An 18,355-nucleotide genomic window follows, 5' to 3' on the forward strand; every position below is an offset into this window, starting at 1 on the left:
AAAAGGTCAAAAGGAGGTGAGTTCATGTGTAGATAATGTTTAAAAAATAATTGACTGTTTCCTCTCGTTTCTCTTTAACTTCCGCTTGGACATCTTCTACTACGTCTACTACGTTTTGATTCCACTCCCTCTACTTCTTCGACTGCATCTAAATGAATATTCAGGACTATTCAATGAATATTCAATGAATGCCCGAGGGAATGGCTACTTTAACTCCTTGTTACTGCTAAACAAAAACTTTTTACCTCTGAAACTTTTATACTGTACGTTGTAGAGAACATGTGGTGAGAGAGTAGATTTTACGGAAACATTTTTAAGTCAGTGATTCAACTAAAACGAAAGGTCAAAAGGTGATTAAATATGCACCAATCTTTTAAACGTTTGTTGTACTTCTTCACCTTCCACTTTCTCTTCTTCTACTACTTAGTCTACTTCTACTTTTTAAAGTACTTTCTTCCCCCAAGTAGTTTTCCAAATAGATATCACATGAACTCCGTGCTATCTCATCTTTGGTCCTAAGAAGTAGAATGAATTGACAGTACAAGTACTGTTGTTGTTTATGTTTACATAAAGATGGGAACAATTCAACGACAATATCCGCATGTGCAGACCATTGCAGTTTAGATTCCCACACAAAAAGAACCGTTCCGGCTTTCTGAATATCTCGGCCAGCATTGATTATGCGGGCGCGTTGAATAATTGAAATAATCCTCATCCATTCATCATCCGCTGACCGCTCCTGTGACGTTATGGATGGAGATAATTTGTTACGCTGTCCTGCCATCGCGACTACTGACCATTCATCCTCATTGACCTCAATGGGCCACCGTAGTTACACTTTAACATCAACATGATGATATTGTTTTGATGATCAAACATCTTTATGACAGTAAGTGTACGCCGCACACTTACTCACAATGATAAAGCCAAAAATAATAATAAAAAAAAAATTCTTGTACAGACCTGCAAAATTGTGAAAGAAAATGATCGGTTATAACACAAAACTATACGTAACAACTGCATGAGTCAACTTTAAGCCTGAAACTGCTGAGAAGAAAAAGATAACTAAACAAGGCAAAATACCTTGGATTATGATCATTACTAAGGCTAGTTAGCATTAGCATTGCAAGCGTATATGGAGGTCATTATGCAACACAATTTTAAAAGTCATCCATTGGCCCTTGGCGAGTCTTTGGATTTTGCGACCTTTGTGTTGCTAAAACATAAACAACCTGCACTTGGCAAGTGCGCATAAATGTGCTCAAGATAGCGGCTAATCTGCTCTTTTATGTTGCTGTTTATACACGCAAGTGTTAAGGCTTATCTTTACTTATGTATCAGTAGGTCATATGGTAAAGGGAAAAAAATGGTAGGCTTGTGCGATTGGGGACATACTTTTTTCCCCACCCTAATTTTGGTCAAAATCCAAGTTATGAAACTTTTGAGTTTTTTTAACTTCAAAGGTAAAAAAGAAAATACTGGTCAATTTGGAAATACTGATTTTACTATACCAATAGACAAAAATCACTTTTCGTGAAATTTTGCAACAATTGGCTGTGTATAAATCAAACAATTAACAAATTAGAACAAAAATGGACTTGTAGATTTAAAATAATAGTGTCACAATGCAGTATTGAAATTCAATAAAATAAAATGTGCCGTACTTAAAAATACCAAAAAAAGAAAGAGAAAGAAAAATTTAAAGAAAGTAGCATATTAAAAACAACAAAGATTTTTGTCTAGAAAAATTACTTTTCTTTTTTGGGTTCATTTGGAAACAAAAGGTTACAAATCGGTACAAATGTATTTAAAAATTTGAACGTTTTAACGTTCATGCTTCTAATGATTAAATTATTAAAATAACAACATGCAATACAATATTAACACAAATCACAAGTACATTATTCATTACTTACGAATCAAAATGCATTCATAACAAAATGTACATCCAGCACTTGGTACTGAGCAAAATTATGAAACAAACCAACCCTTCTCAAATAAGAAGCGTTGTTTGGGCTTTGTCTCGCTTTTCCAATTGGATCCAGATGCCACATTCGGGCCGCAGGATGAGACCGGCCGTTGGACTCAGCTCCTCACGCGACTGGCTGGTTTTCACATTAAATTTACGCAAAATGGATGATAAAACAACCTTTTCCTCCATGATGGCAAAGCGCTGACCTGCCAGAGTTGAAACCGAGAAAATAATACATTAGCATATGAAAGTGCATTAACATTAGCATTAGCATAAGGAGAAGCATTAGCTTTAGCATGAGGAGTAGCATTAACAATAACATTTACTAGCATCAACATTAGTAGTACACTTAGCATCAGCATGAGAAGCTTTAACATGAGCATCAATATTACCATCAACATGAGCATTAGCATGAAGTGATGTACTAGCATCAGCATTAGCTTTAGCAATAGCACATGGTGACCGATCCATGAGTTCCCTTCTTACCGATGCAGTTGCGAAGTCCGGCAGAGAAAGGGATGTACGCGTAGGGCGGCCTCCCAGCCAAATTTTCCGAGAGGAAGCGTTCGGGCCGGAATTCCTCAGGCTCGGGGAAGTAGCGAGGATCTCGGTGGAGAGAGTAGGTCATGATGACGGCGTTGGTGCCACTGGGCACTGTAAAACCATCTGACAAAATACAAAAAAAATACTGTATATACCTTTTTCCAGTATCTAAAAAAACCACACAATTCAAAAACAGTCATCGGCTCTTGGAATAAGCAAGGCTAATATAATTTTTTTTTTTTTTAAAGCTGCTTGAAATCACCTTATTTTTTTATCTCTCACTGGCCACCATACTTGGACACTATCCTATCGGTTAGCGTTGATAACAACATCAAAGCTGTTTCATAAGAACACACATTCACGCACACACAAGGTTTTTCCTGGATTAAAATAATTCATCTTGATTTTGATCTAAAATGTCATAATCACGTTAGCACACACGCTAGCCATACAATACTACCAAAGTGTCAACTACACTAGAATGAACAAGAATAGTGAACACAATTTTGAAAACAGCTTGAAATCGTCCCTATTTTTTGCCTCTCAATGGCCTCCATGAATGGAAGCAGTAGGCTAAAAGTCGATGTGAGCTCATGTTAGCTCTCAAAACGTTCTGGTCGGTGCTATTAGCATGGATGCTAACGTCAGCATCTTGATGAAAATGTTTATATTAATCCTACAAGATGCCAGAATCGTTGGAGTTTAACTTTTTGTTTAATTCAAACATGTTGCAGCAAGCAAGGGACATCAGCGCTAATGTTAGCATAAGCGGTGCTAATACAAGCAAGGCTACCGGTAGTTTGTAAAAACCTTAAATAAATATCGTTACCATAATTGTCCTTCAAGTTCAACTTGAAGATGATTTTTAATGCAGAAGTAGTGCTTATAGCTACTTAGCACATACGTACTGATTTTCGTGTCTTCACAAATGGTGCGTGCGAAGAAGGGCACCGAGGGATAAAGGCGTAGGGCCTCCTTAATGACGCACTCCAAGTACTTGAGCTGCTTCAAGTCTTCCATGCTAGCCACGCGTTCCGACGTACCTTTGGACATGGGGGAAAAAAAGTTCTTAAGGCGCCAACCCAAAACACTTCTGACAGCTTGCAAGGCGCAGCAAAGCAACTAAGAGCATATCTGAATCATGCTGTGTGTGTGTGTGTTTTGGCTTTTTGGATTTTCACAGCTATCATTTGCCCGAAGCGCAACTCCAAACTCCAAACAAACACATTAGAGGCAATGAGTCAGGGTGCGCGCGTGTGTGAGTGTACGTGTATGTGTGTGTGTTACCAAACACTTCCTGAAGCTCGCGTTGAACTTTATGGTGCACGTCGGGGTGAGAGCCCAGCAGATGAAGGGCCCAGTTCATGGCGGCTGCCGTTGTGTCGTGGCCCTACAAAAACAATAACAAATACAACAACACATGAATCTCATTTTAATAAAATTGATACGTATAAATGCAAACGACAGCTATGCTTTATGAATTTTTATCAATATTTTGAATTTATTTATCATTTATTTCCATAAGTATGTGTTTATACTAGAATGAATAAATGAATTAATGAATATGAATGGAGAAAAAAAAAGGGAATTATCAACCCTAAACATGAAGGTGTCCACTTCTTCTTGGATATCCTGGTGGCTCATGGGGTTTCCGTCCTCGTCTTTGGTCTTGAGCAGCATGTCCAGGAATGCTCGCCTCTTCCTGGTCTGGGACTCGTCCTCCAGCTTTAGACTCTCGTCTCGCTCCCGAATCACCTGACGGGAAGTCACGAGAATGGAAATGAGCAGAGTTCACACTCTTTTGAGGCTCCCTGAACTGAAATCTCAAATGTTTCACCACAGGTATTATTGGAAGTAGAAATGAGCCACTGAGGTCTACATTGTGCTAACTCAATCACATTTTTGTCATTTTCAAATTAAGTGAATAGATGAATAGAGAAAAGGCTTATATTTCAGATGAACAGCTTACTTACAAGGATTATAATTAAGAACATTATATATATATATATATATATAATATATATATATATATATTATATATATATATATTATATATATATATATATTATATATATATATATAATATATATATATATATATTATATATATATATATATATATATATATAATATATATATATATTATATATATATATATATATATATATATATATAATATATATATATATATATATATATATAATATATAATATATATATATATATATATATATATATATATATATATACAAAATGGGCTCTTACCTTGTACGTGAAAGAATGCAGCATTTTGAGCGTGCTGTCGTGCAAGTTGCCCTCGCCAAAGTATTTGTACGTAAAGTCGGGCCAAAACCACGGTGCCCTCTGTCTGCGACTGATGAAGTCACTCATTCTTGAAACAAGCACAGTCATTGCAATATTTCCTTAAACTGTTCAGTGCATTGAAAAATAAATTAAATCTGCAATTCATCTTACTTGTAGACACTTTGGACGTACTCTGACTCAGAATTGCTTTGGGCGTAAATATTCTTTCCCATGGCAGTTTCTACATAAGAGATACAAAATTACATAATAGTTAAATGACTGTGTTTCCCTGTCCTGTTTATTGCCACTGCTAGTTTGCTGTCCCAGTACACTGACCACAGATGATGTCCAAGGCGCACAGCGTGATGTAGTTGAAGCAGTTGAAGGGGCCTCTGCCTGCCTGAGAGGCCAGCTTGTTCACCAGGACCTCAGCCTGCTCGTTCATCACTTCCAGGAAGTCCTGCAGGATGGTGAAGTGGAAGGTGGGTGTCAGCATCTTGCGCCGCTGGCGCCACTTTGATCCTGTACTGTCAAAAGGTCAGCCAATGTTAAGTCAATTCAGCCCTTTGAATTGAGTAAACATACAGGAAAGCTCAACAACCCACATGTGACTAGTACGACGGCGTATGAGGGCCACGTATAAATATAAAAAACTCGCCAATTTGCCACTGTGAGAAAAAACTTTTGTTTATAAAGTGGCAAATTTGCGAGTTTATAAAGTAGCAGATATGCGAGAAAAACAACTCAGAAACTTACGAGAAATTTGTGCCAATACTTTTCAGTCCGGTTTGCAAATAAAGAGATAGTAATTGCTTTAGCACCCTGAGGATCAAGCATGTAAGTTAATTTTTTTAAATATATATTTACTTGTACATTTATGTTTCCAGAATTATTATTTACACATTCATACATTTTGGTATTTATTTATGTTTTTACAAGTAGTTAAATTGATGTGTCGAATCTACTGCTTTCCATCATTCACTTGCATTTACCTGAAGTATGCTAGCTTCTGATTGGTTAGTGTTTAGTCAGCTCATAGGGGATAAGGAAGTGTTGTCGCTCTCGCTGCTGTGTATGACGAGTCAAATTTAAATTAAGAATGAATCCGTCTCCATACTGCCTTTTAGTTTTCATTTTATAAACAGTGTCCCATTTAACCACCAACGAATCCTCACATTAGACTATAGCTACGCTACATGTATTTCTCGTAAATCTCTTGAGTTTTTTTCTTGCAAATTTGCCACTTTATAAAGTCGCAAATTGCGAGGCTTTTTCCTCTTAATATTGCTCCCACCCTCGTAACAGACGCTTGAAGTCAGCCATTTTGTTTTAAAAACAGACACTTTGGGGTGAATTCCGTGAAAAAGGGGTCTGGAAAGTTACTCAATGACTTTGATGAACTTCTACCAGCGAATAAGTGAGCCCCAATCCGAAGCAGGTATCCTTGACATCTGGGCGATGCTGAATTACAAAATTTTGTTGACCACCCCATTTAATGTGGGTCCAAAATGGCTTCAAAATTGGACATTTCCATACCTGGTGAGCAGACCGGTTCCAAGCCAGGGATGGAGGAAGTTGTAAATGAGAGATTTGTCCATGTGAATAGGATTGCTCACAATTGGCTGGGGAGGGAAAAAATTAATGCAAAAAGTAAACTGCCATAAAGTATATAAATTGCATCCGGAAAGTGATTCATGTTCCACATTTTGTGACGTTGCTTTATTCAGAAATGGAATATGCTAATTTAACACATCCTCAGCCATCTACAGTATTAGGCTCAGGTATAACCTGTTTCCGCTGATCATCCCTGAGGTGTTTTTCATGCTTAATTATAATCCACACCTTTCTATAAATTTCACTTTTCTAAGGTCCCAGCGATGACAACAACACACAAGCCAAGCATAAAGTCAAAGGTCTGCAGACCTCTGAGCAACAAAAATACGTTGTCTAGGTGGTGGAGGGCGTGGTTTGAGCTGACAAGTTAAGTGCTGGGGTGAACGGCCATTTTGGGGTTGGTATTCTTGAAAATGACATCGCAGTGCCCAAGCGCTCATTTTTGCATACATCACATGGCCAAACCCAGAATACGGGTGAGCTGTGATGGTCGTTACCTGAGATTTTTGTCACACCGGATCAATTAATTGGCCATTGCGCTGCTGCCCTCCTTGGCCATCTGGGGGCAGTATAAGACAGATTGTTATACTGTACTCGGCTCCTTGCAGAGGATAAATATTATATGACTCTGGAAAAACGGGTAACTCTTTTGACTACATTTATATCTTGACTAGGGCCCCCGGGGGGGTCTGAAACACATCTGGCTGTAACAAAATGTGGAAAACGTGAAGCTCTGTGAATACTTTCTAGATGCACTGCTTCTCTATAAGTGTATACTATACCTCGACTGTTTCGGCATGAAAGAGAATGACAAACGGCACCGTCCCAAGCCAGAGTTTAATCAGAGGCGTATTGCGGAACACTTCAGCATATTCTTGAATTTGCTGGAAGAACTCTGCAACACAAAATAACGTTGCTTGTCAGACTGCTGTAGCTCTGGGGTCTGTTAGATAATTGGCGATAAAATGCTGCATCGTTTCAAAAAGTGCATATACCCTATTTCGTACAGTACATACTATGTGGAGAAATATACTAAACGAAATACTCCCTCTACCTTAGTTTTGGGACAATTCAAAACTTTGATATAGTATGAAAGATGACATTTTTAGAGAACAAAGGCATCTTTTCGAGAGTAAAATGTGCATTATTAGAAGTTAGAACAAAGTTTATTCTTGTAAGAATCCAACTTTTCATCCAGATAAAAATGTTGTTGTCCTCTCTTATTTAAAAAAAAAAGAAGAAAAAAAGAATGTAACATTTTTCTTTATATAAATATATTCCTAACATATTTTCATGATATTACAAAAATTGTATTTGGATTTTTATTTGTTATTGTTAGGTTACAATCTCATTTTGGAAATATATGGCTATTCTTAATGATTTAATCCCCATTTGCCTATTTTTTCTTGAAAAACATGTTATTCTCATAACGTGACAATTTTTCCCCTCAAAAATTATAAATGTGACCAAAAAACTTATGAGGCATGGGCGTTTCTAGACCATTTTTTGGGGTGCACCCCTAATTTAAATCCCAGGCCCCCTAAAATTTAAGAGATTATTTGTTCATTTTTCAAATGTACACTACAGCCTTTTTATTTTAGAGAAGCGTATTAACATACACTACTTTGTCAAAACGTAGTATTTTAACAACAGAATGACAGTAACGCATTGCTTCTCTTTCATAAATGTGGGAATGAAATTGCATTAAAAAAAAAAATATATATATATATATATATATATATATATATATATATATATATATATATATATATATATATATAAAAAACGGTTGAGTTTATCTAACCTGGTTGGCAGCTCAGCACCCCTAAACCTGACCTGAGAATGGCACCTGGTCCCTGAAAATATTTCTTCCCCGGGGCCCAAGAAGTTTGATATTCCCTGCAAAGTGTGACAACCGGATCACAGAGTCCACTCACCTGCCGCGTCGGTCTTCAAATCCAGCGCGTTGCCAATGAACGGGTACGTGCAGGTTATGGCCGGGATGGGCTTCATGATCACCCAGTTTTTGAAATATCCTCTCAGCTGTTTGTATGTGAGCGCCACCAGGATCAGAAGTAGGCCCACACCCAGTAATGGCACGGACATGCTGGCGAGTATGACTGCCATGTTGCTTGCCTGTGGTCTTATATCGCAAATAGTAGGCGGGCCCCAAACGCCCTTTGTGCTGTTTATCTTTAACTACAAACAGGTCACTGTGCTTGAAGTTGGACTTTTTATGTAAAGATCATAGTCACTGCAACAGGGTAGGCGAAAAAAGCAATTGGGGCCTTGACAGACAATTGACATTGGCTCATACAGGGTGACACACACACAAAAAAAACGGGTATTTTTGAAGTGTGTTATTGTGACCAAGCACTATACGTGACAACAACATGCTGCTGTCTAGAATCCGTTTGTCCATATCAATGACACAAGTAGATGACATGTCTGGATTTATAACGAATAGGCTACTAGCAGGCTTGTTGGAATACACTTCACAGTACAGTTCAACAAATGAAATGAAATAAAGAATTTAAAACAAATAAGAGGATGAAAAGGAAAATATGATAATAATATGTATCTGTTACATGAGAAAAGTATTGAGTTTGTCGCAGTCCCAACAAGCGCCATAAATGTTTCCTACGCATTATTAGCTAACATTAGTTAAACAGCAGACCAGTTAGTTGACTTGAAAATGTGTAAGACTGTATTTGCTGCCGCCTGCTGGCCAAGGCGGGCACACCAGAAGAAGCGGCACAATGAGTTGAATTAGCATTAACTCAAGATGTACAACTGATCCATTCTTTACATTCTATTGAATTATTTTACTGCTATGCTATGTGTTTACTATTATAAAACACGGTGCTTTAAAAAAAAAAATTAAGGGTTGTTTGTTTGGGGGAAGAGCTGGACCAGGTTATGTAGGGCATTTCAATTCAGTTCAATTGAGAAAGCCAAGTCACCCAAGATAAGATAAAAACATATATATATTTTTTAAATGTATGCGCAAAAACACGTAATTAATGTAATAGACACAAGATGTCACTATCACTGTTTTAAGTAAGATGTGAATAAAATCGGACTAACAGTGGATACAAAATATGCCATTTTCTGTAAAAATAAATACATTGTTTCTTATGGTATAAAAATGTAATTTATCAATTTATTTAGATAAAAAAAGCAGTACCGATAATGGATGGATGTCTTGATTGACATTTTTCCTCTAAATAAATTACAGTTTGATGTTTAGTCGCTTTACTGGACAAAATATTAGGAACACAATGTAATAAAATACTGAGCTGTACCTAATATTTGGACTAGGGTCTTTGATACCACTTTTTTTTCTAGACTGACACCAGTACAAAATAATCAGCCTGATACCGATACCACCTGGTATCGGTACTTACCCATCCGTAATTTGGACTAAATATGACAACCAAAAATTTAACTTGTACCTAATAAAATGTCCCATCCCATCACACAGTGCCACATTTGTTTGTTCCAGGTTTGCCTGTGCCAATCACACCAAAGTGAAAACAAATTCCCTAACCTGCACCAAAACCCGCAAGGTTGTTCAAAGCAGGGGTGGAAATCGATTGGTCATCCCGAGGGCGATGAGCAGCTTCTGACGGAAGGCGGCCACTCGCTCCTTGTGAACGGGCCAGTGGAGGATGCAGCGTTTCCTCAGCATCCCTCGGCGCAGGAAGAGCGAGCGCGATAGCTTGTAGTCGTGTACGTCCTGCAGGAAGACCAGGATCACAGAGTCCCTGCTGGCCTCCATCACCTGGTGCAATGCATGATGGGCCTTGAAGCTGCATGGAGGTAAACAAAAAGTCAAATGAAAATTTTTTACCTGTGCAACTTTTGTGGGAATTATTAATATAATAATAATATTATATTTTAGCTTTTGCATTTTCTGTGGGATTTATGGTGGTTTTAAAATTCCCAATTCATTTACACTAGCCTTTAAACTCCGGAATCAATAGGAGTGTTATTTAATCTCTGCTAATTATGGGGGATTTTTAGTAGTTTTATCTGTAACTGGTAGGATTTATGGTAATGTTATAATTTTAAAACTCCGGAATTGAACGGAGTGTTATTTTAATCTGTGCAATTTATGGGAGATTTTGGTTGTCTCATTTAACCTCTGCCACTTTTGGAGAATTTAATTTAATTCTAAATATTTTATCACTGGTTTTACAGTATTATTATAATCTGCGTAATTTTGTGGGTATTAGGGTAGTCTTATTCTAACCAGCAGTGTTACTTTAACCCGTGCAATTTTCATTGTGCAGTTCTATACTAACTTGTGCAACTTCTTGGGGAATTAGAATGGTCTTGTTTTAATTTGTGCAATTTTTGTAGGATTTATTGTTGGATTATTCCAACCAGTGTAATTTTTGTGGGATTTACGATAAACCTATGGAATTAGGGGGGATTTTCCAAATGCTTAACCTGAATGCTTATTTTAACCTGTGCAATTTTTAGGATATTAACTGTAGTGTTATGTTAACCAGCGGAATTATGGTTGTCTTATTTTAGCCTGTACAACTTTTAATTGGGGCAGATTTCTGATATTCCTATGTTACCCTGCCAAAAGTTTGAAAAACTTGTAGTATTATTACTTTGGCCTTGAGGGATTTATGAACCTGCAAGTCTTTTTAAAACATTTTTACCTGTACGACTTTTGTGGGATTTACGGTAGTCATATCTAAGCCTGCGCAATTTATTGGAGATTTTTGCAAGTCCTTGTTAACCTGGGCTTCCTTTACAAATGGGTTTTAGAAAGAAAGAAAAAAAGATCTACCGGCTGCACCAAGGATCACTGAGTAGGCTTTCGGTGACGACAAAAAGAATTTTCCGAGAGTTCCTCATGTTCTCCACGATGGCCTCCAGCTGGGACATTCCTGCCACTGAATCCCAGTCCAGGCAAAACCTGCACCCCTTGCCCTCAAGGGGTATCACGGCTCTCTCCACCCAGCTGCCATCCACCTCGGCGTGGATGATGTAAGCGTCATATTTGAACTGTCGGCCCTCCTCCGCTGTGGCATCACTGAAGCCTAAAGCCCGGTTGACCAGGATGTTCCAGTAGAACTGGATCCTCCAGCCATGGAAGCGTACGAGAAGCGCCGTCACGGTCAGCAGCAACACCAGGGTACCGCTTAGTATGTACAGCGCCTGGAATGGCGCCATGTCCTTGCAGGAGAGGGGGTCGAAATCTGTGATGGAACGGTTGAAGTAAGCCAGCGGCGTGTTGCACATGTACTGCCTGTTCAAGCCGGGAATGCTGGTAGCGTTGGTGGTGTTCAACCACGCCACAAACCACATGATGCTCTCGCACGTGCAGTCGAAGGGATTCTTATCCATGAGGAGATAGCTCAGGTTGGCCAAAGGAACCTTGAACACCTCAGGCCTCACGGTCGTGATCATGCTCCTCCGGAGATGTAAGACTTTCAGGGAGGTCAGGCTGTCGAAAACGGAGTCCCTCAGGTTGTTGAGCAGGTTGTTGCTAAGGCTGAGCTCATGCAGGTTCCTCAGCCCGCTCAGCGCCTCTGCGGGGATTTCATCGATCCCGTTGCTGTCCATCTGCAGGCTCACCATGTTCTCCAACCCCTTCAGGTAGAGCACGGGCCCGCCTAAATTGGCGTCCTTCCACAGCCGCGCCAGGTTGTTGTGTTGCAGCATGAGGACCTTCAGGTTGGTGAGTTTATTCAGGAGGTTGCCTCTCAAGTTGGCAATGTTATTGTTGCTCAGGTCCAAGTAGGCGAGGTTGGACAAGGGTTCGAACGGAGAGCGATCCAAGTTCAAGGACATGGCCGTGAGGCTTTTACTGAGCGTCAGGACCCTGAGAAGAGGAACACCGATAAACGACATGGAGGTGAGATTGATCGTCTGGCGGTTGAAGGACATGTGAAGTTCCTGGAGTCGATCCAAGCCCTGGAACTCTGCCCCGCTCAGAGTTTGCTTGATGAAATTGAAATCTAGAAAAAGGTGGGTGAGGTTCCGCAAATGGGAGAAGGCGCCTTGTTGAATCTGCACAATGGCCGTCGCCGTCAGGTTGAGCTTCAGCAACAGCGACCCGCCCAGCGAAGCCAATGTCTTGTTGGAGATGTTTTTCAGCGATATGTAGCTGCTCCAGCTCAGGTCCAGATTTGTGAGATTTTTCAAGCCTGTGAAGGTGTGCTCACTAATCCTCCGTATCGAAGTCCTCTGCAAACACAGAGTCTCTAGGGCGCCCAACGGCTGGAAGGAGAAGTCGTCGATAATGGGCGTGGCGGATGTATGACTTTTCACCAGAGCTTTCCTCAAGTCCAGCTGTTTTAAATTGTCAAGACCCTGAAACGTCTGTGTGGTTAAGTGTTTGATGTTATTGTCTGACAAAACAAGAGCATCCAATTTGCCCAGCCACCGGAACGAGCCGTCTTCGATTTTACCCAAGCCGTTGGCGGAGAGGTCCAGTAAGGTTACGTTGGTTTGCTGCAAACTTTTGAAGGTGCTACTGGTGAGTGTGACCAGCTTCATCCTCTGCAAGGACAATTTCTGGATAGACGTTCCCGAGAGGGCAGCGCAGAGTTTGGAGATAGCTGTCGTTCCCATGTTGCTCCCATCCATGATCAAGACACGCAAGTGGGAAATGGGCTGGAAGGAACCAGGCTCCACCTGTGGGAAAATACATAGATAGCATCGAGTTAAACCACCAAACGTGTTCTATGTGTCCTACATATTGCTAGTGTCGGGCCAAAACCTGTAAAGTTACAATATGCCAAATTTCATATTTTTTTCCAAAATGTATACTTTTGGTCAGTGCACACGTGGTTGTCATTTTTACAAATTTTTGATCAATGTAAAGTACTGAAAATGGCTTGTTCTTTTTGCTGATGCAATGGTACAAACCCCAAAACGTATAAATACGGTTTTTAATACTTTGTCCTTCATTCCCCAAAATGTATTTATACGTTTTTTTGGGGTTGTTTTTTTAAATGCTAAAGCATACTAGGCTAGGTTTTGATACAGCTTTGTTCTGACATGAAGAAGGTCGCTTTAAGCAATGGTAGTTATTACAAAAAACGTACAAGAGATCAGCCAGTTGCAACAAGCTCTTTTTGCCAGTGTTTTCAGCAGGTTTGTGAATAATGATGAAAATGATGAAACTTAGCTATATTATAATGCTAATTGCTTCAAAACAGAAATAGATACAAATATACTTTTTTTCCTGATTCCTTTTTTTCCCCATGCTTTTCTAGCAATAGAACTGAATATTCTGTGGACCTTGCAAAATCAGTCAATATCCAATAAAACAGCCGGGAGCGAAGGGGGTTGCTTCAGTGAAAATGGCTGGGACTCCTGAAAAGTGACAATTTTGGAGGTACAAGTTTTTGGCCCGACGTCAGCGATATCCTATTCAGCACTACAACACACAGTCTGACTTGGTCAATGATCTCTGACTCATTTACTTGAAAAGCCATGACATGCCAGCTGCTACTGTTCCACTGTAGTGACGCGCCATACCAAATCCGGCCGCCCCATTTCTGGATGCAATGGGCCACTGCCCCACTTGCCCTTAGTGCAAGAGGACTGTAATGGCATAAAAGTGAATGAGTTTTTCCTTACTGTTTTGATGCTGGCGGATTCCAGGTTGAGGACTTGCAGAGATGCTGAATGGTTAAAGAGAGCAAAGTCATCCTCAGCCAAAGTTGAGAATGTGTTGAATCCCAGCCTGAGCTCCACCAGGTCGGGCATCTGAGGCCTGGAGCCCAGCTTGGCTGAGTTGAGATTGTTCTTAGACACATCGAGGAATTTCAGACTCTGAAAGGCAGGGGGAGTCACATGACGTGACATGAATCAGACTACAGCAGTACCTAGTTAATTAATAGGACTTGGGACTTGCTTGGTTAAATCTTTAAATTTCAGGATAAGCATGCAATTTAATCTGAATATTCTTAACTAATGTGTGCTTTGAATGATTTATGACTTGCTAAACACAAGAATGGCTTGAATTAGTGGGGACTTCACGTGGCTTTTTTAAATTGAATTGTTTCCACAAAATTTAGGACTTGCTTGAATTGTGAATGTTAAAGGGGAAGTTAACCCCCCCAATGAAGTTTTGCACAATATGTTTTACGCAACCCCACTAGTCTAAATAAGATATTGTGATTGTTAGTTAAGCAACAAAATCCAGCAGTCTTTATCAATACCGGAAGGCAGCCATTTTGCCACTTGCTGTCGAGTGAAAATGACATCATAGTTGCTCAGGATTCAGGTAACAACCAATCACAGCTCAGCTTCAGAAAACAGATGAGCTGTGATTGATCGTTGCCTGAGCCCTGGACAACTGTGATGTCATCTTCAGTCGACAGCAAGTGGCAAAATTGCCGCCCCCTGAGATGGATGGAAAGGGCTGGATTTTGATGCATAATCATATTCACACATATAATGTAATATTAATCACAATTTCATGTTGAGACAAGTGAGGTCACATATATTATTGTCAAGAAATGTTAAAGGTTGACTTTCCCTTAAAGACTTGAGGCTTACTATGACATTGCACATACGTGCTTTACTTATGACCTCTGCATGAAAGGAGAAGTAAAGTAAGTCCGAAAGTCACCAGATAGCGAATCCGAATACCTGCAGCCCGGCAAAGACTTCCCCTTTGAGCTTCAGCCTGTTGCTCGACAAGCGAAACCTTGTTAGGCTCCCGCAGGCGCTCACATCCTTGTCCTGGATGACGTGCACCTCGTTGTGGTCCACGTCAAGAGTCTGCAGCAGGGGCAGCGCCCGACACAGCCCACCATCCAGGTAGGTGATGCTGTTGAAACTAACATCCAGGTGCAGGAGACCTGCGTAAGGGGCCAGGGACTCTGGCGGGATCTGGTTCAGTCGGTTGTGGGACAGATCCAAGACGGTGATATTTCTGGGGAGGTCGGGCGGCACGGCAGCCAGGCTCAAGCGGCTGCAGTCGGCTTTGCTGCCTTGGATGCGGCAAGAGGTCTCCTTCTGGGAAGCCTCGACGAGGAAAACCAGGATGAAGTGGCCCAGTAGAAACACCTGTAGGGATGGCAGGGAAAATGTTTTGTAGTGTCTTTTTTAGAAGGCACTCAAAAACTTTGGAAATAGTTTAAAATAAATAAATAAAAATCAGTCATCGGTGTCTCTGATGATACCTCCAAATGTGCTAAAACATAAGATACAGCCAAAGACCTGTCTAAACAGGAAAGTAGTACAGTGGTATCAAGGGATGTTTTTTGGCTAAACATAAAAAAGATTTTAAAAAACACACACACACACAAACACCTAGCTAATTAACAGTTACAACCGAATTGCTTAAAATACCCTACTGTCGACAACAAACAGCAGATATCTCACCCAGTAGTTGCTAGCCAAAACAAAGCAATCTGATGTGTTTTCAGCTAAAAATAGAAAACAGCCTGCTCATTAACGAACAGATCAAAAGTCACTTGAAAATATTTTAATAAGCTTATCTTTGCCAACAAAAAGCATGTATCTAACATTTTGTGATTTTTCTCTTCAAGATTTAAAAAGATTAAAAAAAATTTTTGAAGAAGAAGAAGACAAAAACAGTATGCTAGCTAGCAAATAGAGCAAAAGTCACCCGGACTCATTTAAATGTGTGTTGTTGTTGTTTTTTTAATTTTATTACACATATTCAATCCCCTAATTAGTTTTAACTATCACTTGATTATTTTTACACAATCCAAAATGTGCCCCCCAAAACAAACTTTTATCCCCATTATAATTGTTTTGTCATTTCCTCAAAGTTCTTACCAGGTTTTTCCCATCTCTGTAGCTCATGGTTTCCAAACGGAGAAGTCGTATTTCCTCAGCAGTGGAGACACCAGAGACTTCAATAAATAAGCTTTGTGAGAGCAAAGAAATACGGACATGGCATTTCTAGTTCCATTTTACTTCTTCTTTCGAGTTTCACTCTTTGAGCAGTATGTACAAACCACACACCAAACACACAGACAAACACAACAAACCACTTACCAGGTTTCTTTTCAGTGCCAAGCTGGCTGGAGAAAACTTGTCTGCTGAGCCTCCATTTTGACTCCTTCAAAAGTTTTTCTTTAAGAATGATTTAACCGTCATTAACAAAAGACAAAAGCCAGATCAAACATGTACAAATACGCAAAAAGAAAAAGCAACTTGCCAGCTTCCTAAGTGGGCGGTGCTTCCACATACTTTGACCTTAACACATATACACGCACGCGCACACTACACACAGAACAGTACAACAAATGAAACCTGTTTTAATACACGCAAGCTGCATCATGCACACATGAACGAACAGGGGAATACCCACACAACAGGCCTGGGCAGAGAAGAACAACTTTTCAAATTAGTTTTTATTTGCAGTTAGCAACATTTTTTTTTTATGTAGGCCATTGACCGAAATCTGAACCAGTCCATGATTCCAAAAACATGCACGTTCATTGAAGACTCGAAATTGTGTTTTGGTGTGAATGTGAGTGAAATGGTGCCCTGCGAAAGGCTGGCAACCAGTCAATGGGGTACCGCCTCTTGCTCGAAGTCTGCTAGGATAGGTTTAGGCTAAAGTTCAGTGACCAGTGACCCTAATGAGGACAAGCAGAACACAAAATTGATGGGTCTACTTTGGAAGGATTAAAAACGCAGATTTGAATGGAACATTTGGCTGGTGTTGCTTAAAAAGACCACTAGAGGGCAGCACAAATCATCCACTGTCTTACTGCTGTATGCCAGTTTGTTGTAGGTTGTTAAAAACAATTTTTTTAAATGGTTAACATTAAGCTTTATAGTGATTATTGCTTGTGTTTTACATATTGTTTATTTACTTATGTTTGACTTATGTTTAGACTTGTAGACAGTCAATAATGTTAAAATGATTTTTGTTTTTTTTTACCAGTTTGACCATTACTTGTCCAGCCTTTCCTCATTATTAATAATATATAACTTAAAAGAATGCTACAAAAATAAAAATAAGATAATACAAATACATACACCATTTTTTTTAAAGCAAAAAAATAGTTTCAATTATAAAATATGTTTAAAAATTATTATTAAAGTATTATAAAGTATAAAATTAAAATTAAATATAAATATTGAAATAAAATAAAATGCTAAAATACAAATATGAACATAATTTAAAATAAATGTAATTTAAAAAAATATACATCCCAAAATTAAATATGAAAATAATACATTCGATTTATAAATAGTAAATGAAACAAAAATAAATCTAAATAAAGAACTGAATTATTAAATAAAAATAACACGACAAAAACAAATTCCAAAAATATTTGCAAAATTAAATAATAAAAAATAAACTTACTCAAATCGTACCAAAAATTTATCTTAATACTACTAGATAAAGTAGTATTAAGAGCTATATGGTTGAGTTTGTCATTGAAGATTTTTTTTTTTAAACGGCCATTTTTAAGAACAAAATTAATCTTACAGACAAATTGTTCATAAAAGCATTATTGCGAGAACCCCCCCCCCCCCCCCCCTCCAACAACAACACATATAAACCCCCTCCCCGCCCCACTAATGTGTAATTATTATACCAATTTTCAAAACTGGACAAAGTGGTGAGCATGAGTGCCCTCCAGGATGCGCTGCAGTTTAATAATCGCTGACAATCAACATGTCTCCACACTCTCTTCAGCCACATGCAGACTAACCAATTGTATCAGTTGACCTTGCGTTTACCTTTTTATCCTCCCTCCCTCAGATTAATAGAGCACAGCCGTCCTGCCCTGTGATAGAAGTCACCTGAATGGTTTAGTCCACTGCTAAACTCCGCCGGTTTACACGCTATAATAAAATTCTGCAGAAAGGGCTGCAGTTCTGTGTTGTTTTAAGGGCTGTATTTCATAGGCAATTTAGGGTTTGATAATTACTAGTATTTTATATACAGAAAA

At 39.2% G+C, this 18,355-nt stretch overlaps 2 protein-coding genes across 4 annotated transcripts; both read right to left on the reverse strand.

Annotated features, from left to right (window-relative positions):
* Nucleotides 1–1,484: 1,484 nt before the first annotated feature.
* On the reverse strand, nt 1,485–9,958 carry cyp4v2a (cytochrome P450, family 4, subfamily V, member 2a). Its single transcript, XM_086082185.1, has 11 exons — nt 8,369–9,958; nt 7,214–7,326; nt 6,354–6,439; nt 5,154–5,344; nt 4,989–5,058; nt 4,779–4,905; nt 4,112–4,270; nt 3,803–3,905; nt 3,424–3,558; nt 2,459–2,638; nt 1,485–2,178 (listed from the first exon to the last, which is right to left on the reverse strand). Exons 1-11 carry the CDS (start codon nt 8,556–8,558, stop codon nt 1,994–1,996), a joined length of 1,539 nt encoding a protein of 512 aa, XP_085938311.1. The 5' UTR covers nt 8,559–9,958; the 3' UTR covers nt 1,485–1,993.
* tlr3 (toll-like receptor 3) lies at nt 7,214–17,593 on the reverse strand. Of its 3 annotated transcripts, none has more exons than XM_086082183.1 (7): nt 16,440–17,593; nt 16,218–16,276; nt 15,060–15,479; nt 14,043–14,237; nt 11,239–13,091; nt 9,982–10,243; nt 7,214–7,326 (listed from the first exon to the last, which is right to left on the reverse strand). In XM_086082183.1, exons 2-6 carry the CDS (start codon nt 16,242–16,244, stop codon nt 10,006–10,008), a joined length of 2,733 nt encoding a protein of 910 aa, XP_085938309.1. In that variant the 5' UTR covers nt 16,245–16,276; nt 16,440–17,593; the 3' UTR covers nt 7,214–7,326; nt 9,982–10,005. The 3 variants fall into 3 exon arrangements, with proteins under 3 accessions (XP_085938309.1, XP_085938307.1, XP_085938308.1); XM_086082181.1 differs by having other exon boundaries at nt 16,218–16,294; XM_086082182.1 differs by having other exon boundaries at nt 16,218–16,308.
* Between the last annotated feature and the right edge of the window lie 762 nt (nt 17,594–18,355).

This window comes from Leptonotus elevatus, chromosome 8 (assembly GCF_054856555.1).
Source record: "Leptonotus elevatus isolate MCC_2025b chromosome 8, RoL_Lele_1.0, whole genome shotgun sequence".
NCBI classification, from domain to species: Eukaryota; Metazoa; Chordata; class Actinopteri; order Syngnathiformes; family Syngnathidae; genus Leptonotus; species Leptonotus elevatus.

What these genes read in the sequence shown, in the direction of transcription:
- cyp4v2a (XM_086082185.1), bottom strand. Translation starts at nt 8,558, where the DNA reads ATGGCAGTCATACTCGCCAGCATGTCCGTGCCATTACTGGGTGTGGGC. An exon ending in CGCCTTGGACATCATCTGTG is followed by an intron (nt 5,059 to 5,153) that starts GTCAGTGTACTG and finishes TCTCTTATGTAG; the next exon opens with AAACTGCCATGGGAAAGAAT. An exon ending in TTGTGAAGACACGAAAATCA is followed by an intron (nt 2,639 to 3,423) that starts GTACGTATGTGC and finishes GTATTTTGTCAG; the next exon opens with ATGGTTTTACAGTGCCCAGT.
- tlr3 (XM_086082183.1), bottom strand. Translation starts at nt 16,244, where the DNA reads ATGAGCTACAGAGATGGGAAAAACCTG. An exon ending in ACAGAGATGGGAAAAACCTG is followed by an intron (nt 15,480 to 16,217) that starts GTAAGAACTTTG and finishes CCATCCCTACAG; the next exon opens with GTGTTTCTACTGGGCCACTT. An exon ending in AGTGATCCTTGGTGCAGCCG is followed by an intron (nt 10,244 to 11,238) that starts GTAGATCTTTTT and finishes ACCTCCATGCAG; the next exon opens with CTTCAAGGCCCATCATGCAT.